Below are 10,343 nucleotides of genomic sequence, written 5' to 3' on the forward strand. Positions count from 1 at the left end.
GTTCATTGCTGTTTATGTTACCTTGCACCGACTATACAGATTAGACAAACAGAGTATGACACAAATGAAAAATGTCAGGCAAGTTGTCTTAACCTGACATCCTGGCACAAACAGTCTGATGTCCAAAATCCACAGTATAACTGACAATACAAATCTTTACATTACATATACATTATGTTACATTATGTTATTTTATTTTTTTTGTATCTTATTATTCAACAAAAGGTGAAGATATCCATGCCAAATTTAACAACTTTTTGAATATGATAAAGGCCCCAAAAAGGCCCGCGGTTTGTGAGAAGAATAATAATAAGAATTCCTTGAAATACAATAGGTTCCTCCACGACTAGTCATAGCGAGAACTTGTATTGACACTTTAACGTGATGAAAACAAGCTTAGTCTATCAGATGATATAGAAATGATATTATTCTGTTGTTGTTGCTTGTATTGTCACCATTGGGATGTGCAACAACACGGCCAGATGTTACTTGATTTTCTTCTGAAATGTCTAATAATCAAATAGAAAGGGATCTTTTTTTCCAAAGCAGGACTACATGCATGATAGTGAGTTATACACCAATAATCATCAAACTCATGTTGCATGTTGAATAGTATTACTCTTACAGAGCACTGCATTTCTTATTCAGTGTCAGAATGAATCTTGATTCAAGGAACACTATTTTGCATTTGTTGTGTTTGTAAATGAATAACTAAAAATCTCATGTTGTATGGTTAACGGGCTGTTCATTGTACGCCACTCTTTCTGTAAGCCTGTATTCATTCTTCAATTATGAACACGAACAGTGTTTTGAGTCGTTTTAACACGCAGTCTCCATCAGCGGATATTGTTTCGGTGCCAACGTAGCTTTTTTAATTCACTTAATCCACAACAAACTGGCTTCTTTGGAAAGAGTATACTGTCTGGACTCGAGTATGCTCTTTCCCTTTCTAAGTGGGAGTTACAGCACTATCTCCAACACTTATCTCAGATACAACTGGACCGAATTATTATCATGGTAATGTATGAAGGACTAAGGTAAAGTATCATGGATTTTAAAGTTGTATTAGTGGATTAATGTATTGTGGCACTAATGGGTTTTTAATGTAATTTTAAGTGGTTTAGAGTGTTATTTATAGATTATTAATGTTAAAAGACCCATTTAATTTGAGCCCAAGTCTATTAAACGACCCAACTGATTACTTTAGATTACTCACTTTACACATTAAAGGCAAATGAATGTAATTAAATGTCATCAATTCCATTTTTTTTTCAAGTTATGATCAAGCAAAGACCATGAGGCGTCACACAATTCGATTGTTCCTACTGCTAACCAAAATCAAGAGTAGACAAAGCTCAACAATGCACACATGAAACGGAACACTATGAAAGACACGGTAGTCTCTTTTTTTTTTTTTTGCTTAGCTTCTGCCTTCGACAATTTTGTTTACTCTCTCCCTCTCTGTGATCCACTGACAACATTTCTGCCAAAGGATCTGGCATGGCTGCTCATTTGTAATTCGGCCGGGAACAACCAAAAATCAAAGAGCTATCTCGCCTTTTGGGATACGTCAAGATAAAGATTTGAGGGGTAAAAAAGTTGAGGGAAGATAGATGTGCGTAGATATATATTGTGTTAGACATTGAAGAGCATGTTATTGACATTCTTCAAAGCTTTATTTTCAGGGAGAGTGTGATTGGGGTGCAGCAGCAGTGGGGGGTTTATCCGCCCCTGGTAGCCACTGATAACAAGTGCTGCAGAACTAAAAGATGTTGCTCAGAACCACAAACACATGCACTCTTTGTCGACTGGAGCTGTTGTTCTGTGAGATTACGCCTCCCTGTGATCTGTGAAAAATGTGCTGTCCCTCCCACGGGCCAGGAGGTAAACAAAAATCACCAAATGCCACACTGTCACACAACAACAAAGAGATGACACACGAGACCAAATAAACATCTAGTAATTATTCATGCACTCGGGTTTGGATCAGGGATGTTTCTCATCCGAATATTAAGCGAGAATGGATGCTGGATAGGGCTGAGAGCAGAATAATAAAATAAATTGGAGGAAGAAGAGAGATAGCCTGAATCATATTTTATGTGCTCAATGAAACTCAATTAAAAAAAAGATACATTTTCACTTAAAATAAAATAAAATAAAAATGTAATGTAATTTCTATTTCCACAGAAAATAAGTAGGAGTGAACACAAATCCTCCGGAAAATGGATGTGCATTCCTCCGTAACATCTGTTGTGTTTTGAGGTTATCGTGTCCACCTTTTCATTGCGTTTTTAATTAAGTAAACCCAATATAATTTGAGTTTAACCTCAAAATAATAATTAGTTGTGTTTTTACCTGTGCATCAAAACCTTTTACCCAAATCCCGAAATCCCGGGTGAGCCGCGCTTCGCTGATCCGCCGCGAGACGTCGCCGTCTCTTCCTCGCTTCCCACGCGAGCGGTTTGCCGTCCGCGGTCACGTGACTCATCATCTGTCAGGGGACAGCATGGCGGACATGCGTGCGGAGCCTCAAAACAAGTTGCGCCGATTGTCCAGCTAACCCCCTCCGCGAGAAGCAATCGATACCGCCGCGAGAAGCCGGGCCCCCTCCTCCTCCTCCTCCTCCCCCCCTCTCCCACCACCTCGGCGGCGCGGTGCCCGAACAGACCGCAGAATGGAGGAGGAGAACAAACTTCAGTTCCCGTCTCTGCCCGCCATCACGGAGGATCTTCTGGTGAGTGCACGGGCGAGCCGCAGCTAGCACCGAGGGGCCGGCGGGCTAACCCGAGCTAGCCTCCGCTGCGGAGATATCGGCTAGCAGCTAAAACAAGCACACACACACACACACACGCGCCGGGAAGTGAGGCTAACGTCCTCTCGTGCTTCAGTTGTCTCGTCTGTCCTCGGAGACGCCCGCGTTGGAGCGTCCTCCTCGGCCACGTTAGCGGGTCGCTGCTAAGTCTCCGAACAGTAAGTGAACTGGTGGTCATTTCTCATCGCGTCTTTCCCCCTTCTTCACAGGACTGGGCTTATCCGATGAGGCGAGACATGCAGGTATGTGTCATGCCTGTCATTAGTAGTGTCCCCCATCTCAACCTACGGTGTTGAATGCAGGTCGATTCCATGAAAACGTTTTTAGAAAGTGTGTTGGTGTAAACAAACACGAGTTGTCTACGCGAAGGTGTGGCCGTGTTCCACTGGTCCACTAAGCCATTGCTGTGATGTGATCATAGCGTGTTGTTTTTACAACAAAGTAAGGCTTGAATAAATTAAGTTGCTTGTCACACACTGAAAAGTTGTGCTATTTAACTTAAAGCATAACAGGGAGAACAGTTCATTGCTTTGAACACAAACATGATTATTTCGCACAAAAAGATTGAGTCCTTGTCAATTTCATCCGTATCACACAGCAGCACATCTGAGAGAAACCTTGTCTGCAGGTTATTAAATAATCCTTATTTAGAGGCTCACGTCACACACGTTGCATATCATATGACCTTTGATCATGCATTTTGATTGACACATATAGTAGTGAAACATGTTGGTAAGTGTTACACGGAGTGAATACACCTGTAATAGGTTTTTTTGTGATGTCCTGCTCTGTCTTGACTTGCAGGAGATATTACCGGGACTGTTTTTAGGTCCCTACTCTGCTGCAATGAAAAGCAAGGTATGTCTTGCACAAGTCAGCCACGGGTACCCAGAGACAAATGCAGAGACACTAACACATTCTGTGATCTCATTTTTTGTACAGCTCATATTGCATCTCTTCTTTGTCTAGCTGCCAATCCTTGAGGCACAGGGCATAACACATGTTGTGTGTGTCCGCCAAGACATCGAAGCCAATTTTATCAAACCTAATTTTGCTCATACATTTAGGTAAGCAAGAAGTCACATGCCTATTCTACCAGATGTGAAATGTTGCTAACCAATGAACTAATGTTGCATCTTTGCAGATACCTTGTGTTAGATATTGCCGACAATCCAGTGGAAAATATAATACGATTTTTCCCTTCAGTGAGTTACAATGTGTTCTTTTTACTTTCTTTGCAAGTTTTGATTGGAAGGTACGGCTTTTGTGTTTCGCCTGATCTTCTGTCATTCATTATCCTCCAAACAGACTAAAGAATTCATTGATGGCTGCTTAGCAACAGGAGGTAAGGATGCACGCTGTTTGTGTAGTGTCGAGTAGGGGAACAAAAATGTCAACAATCAACAATCTTTTGTCTTGTTCCTACAGGAAAGGTCCTGGTTCATGGTAATGCAGGAATATCAAGAAGGTGAGGTTTGATTTCAGAATATCTAATTTCACATTCATTATTGTATGACCATTCACTAAATTGCTATTACATCTAACTGCCTTTTTAAATATCCTGGGATCTTTCCTCTAACCGTGTTCCTTATTTCTGTTCCAGTGCTGCTTTAGTGATTGCATACCTTATGGAAACATTTGGGATAAAATACAGGTTAGTGTTTCTTTTGTGTTTCCTCACATCATATACGTCTAACTGATTAAAAAGCACATTCCACTGCATTTCGTACCAGTACACGACAACCGCGTGTTGTTGGTGGTGACTTCTTTAAGCATAAAGAGAATTGGATCAAATGATCTCTGCTTATGGTGTGCAGGTATAAAATTAAAACATATTGAAGGCAGCACAGCGACTAAAAGTAGCGCCTGCCCAATAAAGACCTAGAATCCGAATGACTTACAATAAAAAATATTAATAGCACACCTTTTTTCACATTTAGATACAAGTGGATGTTTTTTTTGATACTGTTGGAATATGTTGTAACCGTCTGCTTCATTTCCTCCACAGGAATGCATTCAGCCACGTCCAGGAGAGGAGGTTCTGCATCAACCCCAATGTGGGCTTTGTGCATCAGCTACAGGTCAGTCTACTTCCAGAGAAAACGATTCAAATTCCGACCAATCAACTTGACACTCCTATCAACAAGTGAATGTTTACACGTCACTCCTCACTAACTGGTTTGTCCGCTTAATGTGCCGTTTCCTGCCCCTGCACTTTGAAAGGTTAGGATCTCTCACGGTTATTTACAGTGCTCAGTGTTAAGTCGTCTGCTCCGTACCATCTCTGTAGTGACGTTTATTATGTCGTGCGTCTGGCTCACAAGCCATATTGGAATTGGCTGTCTCTGCTTTTGTGTAAGTGATGACAAATGCACATTTGTGCAGACACCATAACCATGTTGGATGTTCTATGAATGTGTCCTTTTAAAGCGTGAATGCTTATTTTTTTTCATTTAAAACATCAGACTGCCAGCTTTGGAATCAGGCTCTAGAATGCACATACTGTACCAAAAACTCTTTATTACAACAATAAGTGTCCTGTGATTCATGTTTGTTTCCCAGGAATATGAAGCGATCTACCTGGCCAAACTGACCATTAAGATGATGTCACCGATGCAGTTGGGCAGGTCGTTCTCTTTACAAGCTGGAATGCAAGGTTTGTGCACGGACTAGCGCCTGTCTGCTCAATGTCTACATCTCTCTGTCTCAGCCAGACTCGTTCCAGATAAGCAATCCATTTAGTGTGGGCGTTATTCATGGGGTGGCATTTGTTGTATAATTGGCACAACGCCATGATGGCTGACCAATCGATCAGGGTCCAGGGATGATGCTCGAGAGGAGGTTACGCAGTAGCGCTTATCGGTAATAGTTTTTCTTTGAATCCAACGAAGAGCTGATTCCTTGTGTTAGGGATTTCAAACAGTTGTCTGCAGTGAAGTTCCATTCATTCTCTTCATCTTCCCATTTCTGGAACAGGAAGCCGTAAACGCAGCCTGGAGGAAGATGATGACTTTGGAGCAATGCAGGTCACAGCATCCCAGAATGGATAAGCTTTGCGGATATTTAGCTGTGAGGCAGTGCACTCAATTATTTTTTTTTCCACATTTTTAATGGGATTAAAAATGTAAATATTTGAACTTTTTCTAAGGGAGGGGGAGGGGGAGGGGGAGGGGGGAGGGGGGAATTGCTCGTGTCTGAGACATGGAGTGATGGAGGGGAATGGGTCAATTTGATAACTCCTTTTTTTTCTCGAGCTGTATGCACTGATTTTTTGCAATTTTATAGTATTTAAAGCATTTTGCATTTGCAGCGGGACAGTATTGCAATAATGCACTTTCGATACTTGAATTTGTGTAGATGACCAGAATGGGGCACTTGGCAAAAAGGGGAAAGTAGCCAAGATGTCGCCAAATGGAGGACATGAGGAGAGGAACAGCCAATGTCTTTATTTTGGGAGTAATAGGACTAGACTAATATCAGGCCTAATGTTGGATGGTAAGGAATTGGGAAAAATAACAACTCACTGCTTAATTAAACAAGTCTGAGTCCTGTCCAGCTGTTTTTTCATTATTTCAGACATTGCTTTGGATTTCAGTTAGTTAAGCCACTGAAGTGCGTTCTTGGGTCACTCCACTGTGTTTCTCCAAAAAGCTGTAATCTAAAAATTGACTGTGGAAATAAAGTTGCATTAACACTGATGACACAGCTCTGCAAATGAAGTTACAATAGAATCAACGTTCACGATCTAGTCAATTTTCCAACATCCTTTACATAGCAGAGGCTCACTCACGTTCTAGTGATTCTACATTCAATTATTCATTTGATCCAGTTTTAAAAAACAACTATTTGCTATGATTAGTAGCCTAATCTGTTCGATAGCTCGTTCTTTGTATAATAAAGCTGTGTGTTAGTAGTGCCCGATCAATGCAATGGATTTGAGGAGCGAAACACGGTAGATTGTAGAACATTTTATGTTGCTTACATAGTTGTAAATAAATTACAATAAATAGGACCCATTTTGCCAGAATAATATAACTTAGTTAATTTACAAAATAATTTCTATCCATTTCCCCATCACAAAATCACAGCAGTGATCGCATTTCAAATACCGACCCAATAAAAAAAAAAATGTAGAAGTGAATTATTCATCTCCTTCAAATGAAAAAAAAAAAGTTTGCTAAAAATATACATAAGTCTTGATGGTAATTCGTCATGTTTTAGTATTTAAACCCGTCAAAGAGAAAAGCCCTCCCAGATGTAGAACACTATATACCAAATATGACATGATAGAAAAATTAAACCCCAGTAAAAAAGAATGTAATAACTAATCACCCCTAAAAAAACTTTTCTTTGGTGCTTGCCCATGATGATCCGAGAGAATAACTATGAATCATGATCAAAACATATTCCCTACAGCATTCTAGGATTTGTAGTGAACTTGAGACGCCGTAGACAAGTTATTTAGCTTCATCATAAATATCAATATTAATTCACTTTTGTAACCTAAGCAATTGTTGTTACTGACATGTTTGTCGGTAATGCCATTTAGTACACAGCTATTTACAAGTAATGTCACATAATTAAGAACTTGCATTTAGACTTAACATTTCTTTCTTCGGATGGTGGGGGAAAAAACCTTGGTGCGGTAGCAATCGTAACCAAAGGGGCAGAAGAGGTTCATTTTGGACTGAGCTAAAGGCTTCAACATACATTTAGCTTGACTCAAGTATGTTGAAATTCAGGATCCGCATCAAAGAACAACTCACAACCATAACCTCGTCCATGGGCAGCTTGCCCAACTTCAGACAATTTGTCTGTGCAAACTTTGCTGTGAGTGGGTGTGTAAAGGTCGGGTTCATGACCCCCGAAAGGGAGGTTTAAAGCCGCTGTTGTCCTCAGTCGGAAAATCGACACTGCATGTAAGTCTCCTGTGAGGAGGTGTATCCAAACTTCTGGTAGAAAGCCACGTTGTTGGGTGCGCATTCCAGTGTGATTTTGTAGCAGTTGAGTTTTTTGCTGAGAAGAGTGAGAGTTGAAACCAAACTAAAAGGGACAGAGAAAAAGAAACATAATGAAGAAAGTAAATCAAGAAAAAAATAGAAAAAAGTAGCTCACATGAATAATTTTCACCGCATTTTGTTCAGAGACAGATACAAGGAAAAGTATCCAACCAATACACGATGTAATAGTGCTCCGGTCTACTCACAGTTTGCCCAGCTGCTTTCCTCTGCACACGTCACTAACTACCACCTCCTCCACTCGGCCTCTCTACAGAACAGAGGTTTGTAAGGAATTATTAATTTAACTTCATTTGGCTTATCACAGGGAACTATGTTAATAAATTACCATCATTCTAATAGTCACCGCATTAATAAATAACTTCTTCAGGAGATTGGTCTTCAGGAAAATGAAATTCTAGTTGTATCCTGAAGCAAATCCTATTTCAACACCTTTTAAGAACAGCTGATCAATAGTCAAGTGTTGCTGTTGCTTGCTACCTTTGGCGGCTAATTCGCACACCAATTTATTCAAGACAAGGTTATCTAGTGTACATTGGATGGAAAATGTTACCAACCACTTACTTAATGTAACACAATGTGATGAATAGAGCGTAACACATATGTGATGTTGAATAGTTTGTTTATGAAGACTATGAAGTACTCAATTTCAAAACAACAGAAAACCCACTGATACCACAGTAACAGCTAACAGGGACCATTATTATACACACAGACATCCATTGTTAAATATATGCAAATAGCTTGCCAGGATGTTATTTACCTTAGCACAGGAGTGGATGAATTTGTGTTCCGTGATCAATGTCGCCGTGGCAACAATCTGTCCCAAGTTTGTGTCCTCCACTACAACTACGTAGTAGTCTCCGGTCTTCTTCATATGTTCAAACTTCTCTGGAAACCAATAGACAACATTTAATAGGACAGCTGTTTAACACATTGGGACTTTCATTTAAGTTCTGAACTTAATAACTCCATAGTAACTGAAGTATTTTATAAAAGTGGCGTTATGGTAACCAGGACTTACTTGTGAACTGCTCTGGTGTGACATCGCCCGTCTGAGTAAGTTGAGACAAAACCTTGAAGAAACCTGGAACAACAAAAAACAGCTGGTGAAAATATCAAAAGGTTTTCTTACTCCATCCATTGGAAATCCTTAATTTATCTCTCCGATAGATCTACATTGAAAGCCAAAAGACCTGCTTTTTTTCATGTTCTTATCTTCAAGTTCTCTTGAAAATACAAGTATTGGACTATAATATCTTGTCCCTTGATTGTGTGTCTCACCCCTGTTGAAGTCTGCCAAACAAAGCGGCCTGAGCACCAGGTCTTGCCCCGGACTGGAGGGGGAAATGAGGGGGGAGAAGGACAGAGGGTTGCTGCTCCAGTCCAGCTCCTGAAGAAGTGAGGGCTCGAACAGCGGAGTCTCGTTTAGCAGCATTTCACAACCTGATAAGAAAACACACAAAAAACATAAACCGGTAAATCCAGAGACACACACCCATAAATGTGTGTACGCAGAGAAAATAATGACACACTAAATAGAAAGGCTTTTTTTAATCCCTCACAGGAGATATGTTTGTTCAACTTTGACCTGACTCATACCGCTTCACTTAGTAGACAGAGTCATTACTTTACTGCCCTGATTCACATGTTGTTAAAGGTGGTTGACAAATAAGGAAAATACGACACACATCCGGTTAAGACGTTAGAACGTGCTTTAAGTTTCCAGCGCATCCTCAATAAATCCTCGGAGATTGTGTTGGTGGGAAGTCACACGTCACAATGATCGTTTCCATGGCAGCAAACACAGTTATTGCTCGGCGGCGTTATCGTTCCCTGACCACCAACCAACAAAAATAATAAATCTAATAAGTGCCGAGACGACAGAAGCTTGACACGTATTAAGTTACATTTCACTGAACTGTTCACGTTGCCCAAGTTCACCAAAGTGTTGTGTTCGATACACGCTTGCATCCAATAATCCGTGTTACTACTGTCATTTCTAGGCTGTCGTAAATTAAGCAGGTTAAGTTAGCAAACAGTGTCATGGAAGTTATAGTTATAGGACTATCGTGTGTCCTGTCAGATGAGTAACGTAAACTGAGGCCACCTTCATTCAAGCAAACGATCGCATTCATGACGAGCCCAGCTAGCGTCAGCGTGGGAGCTGTAACTTCACAGATCACATTAACTTAACGTTAGCGAGCAGCTAACAGCTAGCCATCGTTGACACGCGTAACTACTTACCGGTCAAAAGAAAACAAGAATGAGAAAACCGACGGAGGAGAAGGTCCAGTGGAATTCCTCGACTCGGGGGACGAACAGCGACAACTGGGTAGTTGTACAAATGTTGTAGGAGGTTGGGCTTACATCACGGAGCCGACCGGCGTGGGTGTTTTCAGTTGTCGTTTCCGCATGCGAGCCCTTCTGTGTGACGTGGCAAAGATGGTGCCGGAGTGGTGCGTCGGCCAATGACGTAACGTTTGGTGGATCAGACGCAAAACATCCCAAGA

The 10,343-nt window shown here is 40.9% G+C and overlaps 2 protein-coding genes across 3 annotated transcripts; one reads left to right on the forward strand and one right to left on the reverse strand.

Annotated features, from left to right (window-relative positions):
• The first annotated feature begins 2,388 nt into the window (after nucleotides 1-2,388).
• Nucleotides 2,389-6,363, forward strand: styx (serine/threonine/tyrosine interacting protein). Its single transcript, XM_037486744.2, has 11 exons — nucleotides 2,389-2,734; nucleotides 3,022-3,054; nucleotides 3,617-3,670; nucleotides 3,782-3,879; nucleotides 3,957-4,017; nucleotides 4,121-4,157; nucleotides 4,241-4,280; nucleotides 4,416-4,466; nucleotides 4,821-4,893; nucleotides 5,375-5,468; nucleotides 5,789-6,363. The coding sequence occupies exons 1-11, from the start codon at nucleotides 2,675-2,677 to the stop codon at nucleotides 5,860-5,862; spliced, it is 675 nt and encodes a 224-aa protein (XP_037342641.1). The 5' UTR covers nucleotides 2,389-2,674; the 3' UTR covers nucleotides 5,863-6,363.
• Nucleotides 6,364-6,764: 401 nt separating this feature from the next.
• Nucleotides 6,765-10,272, reverse strand: gnpnat1 (glucosamine-phosphate N-acetyltransferase 1). Of its 2 annotated transcripts, none has more exons than XM_037486758.2 (6): nucleotides 10,078-10,272; nucleotides 9,115-9,276; nucleotides 8,855-8,917; nucleotides 8,594-8,721; nucleotides 8,019-8,080; nucleotides 6,765-7,855 (listed from the first exon to the last, which is right to left on the reverse strand). In XM_037486758.2, exons 2-6 carry the CDS (start codon nucleotides 9,266-9,268, stop codon nucleotides 7,708-7,710), a joined length of 555 nt encoding a protein of 184 aa, XP_037342655.2. In that variant the 5' UTR covers nucleotides 9,269-9,276; nucleotides 10,078-10,272; the 3' UTR covers nucleotides 6,765-7,707. The 2 variants fall into 2 exon arrangements, with proteins under 2 accessions (XP_037342655.2, XP_062417801.1); XM_062561817.1 differs by having other exon boundaries at nucleotides 10,201-10,219.
• Between the last annotated feature and the right edge of the window lie 71 nt (nucleotides 10,273-10,343).

Source organism: Pungitius pungitius, chromosome 4, assembly GCF_949316345.1.
Source record: "Pungitius pungitius chromosome 4, fPunPun2.1, whole genome shotgun sequence".
Lineage (NCBI taxonomy): Eukaryota > Metazoa > Chordata > Actinopteri > Perciformes > Gasterosteidae > Pungitius > Pungitius pungitius.

Excerpts from the sequence above, each read along its gene's own strand:
- styx (XM_037486744.2), top strand. The coding sequence starts at position 2,675 with ATGGAGGAGGAGAACAAACTTCAGTTCCCGTCTCTGCCCGCCATCACG. Across the intron at positions 4,018-4,120 it reads TAATACGATTTTTCCCTTCA|ACTAAAGAATTCATTGATGG; the intron begins GTGAGTTACAAT and ends TCCTCCAAACAG. Across the intron at positions 4,467-4,820 it reads ACATTTGGGATAAAATACAG|GAATGCATTCAGCCACGTCC; the intron begins GTTAGTGTTTCT and ends TTTCCTCCACAG.
- gnpnat1 (XM_037486758.2), bottom strand. The coding sequence starts at position 9,268 with ATGCTGCTAAACGAGACTCCGCTGTTCGAGCCCTCACTTCTTCAGGAG. Across the intron at positions 8,722-8,854 it reads CACACCAGAGCAGTTCACAA|AGAAGTTTGAACATATGAAG; the intron begins GTAAGTCCTGGT and ends ATTGGTTTCCAG. Across the intron at positions 7,856-8,018 it reads GGAAAGCAGCTGGGCAAACT|TTTGGTTTCAACTCTCACTC; the intron begins GTGAGTAGACCG and ends TGTCCCTTTTAG.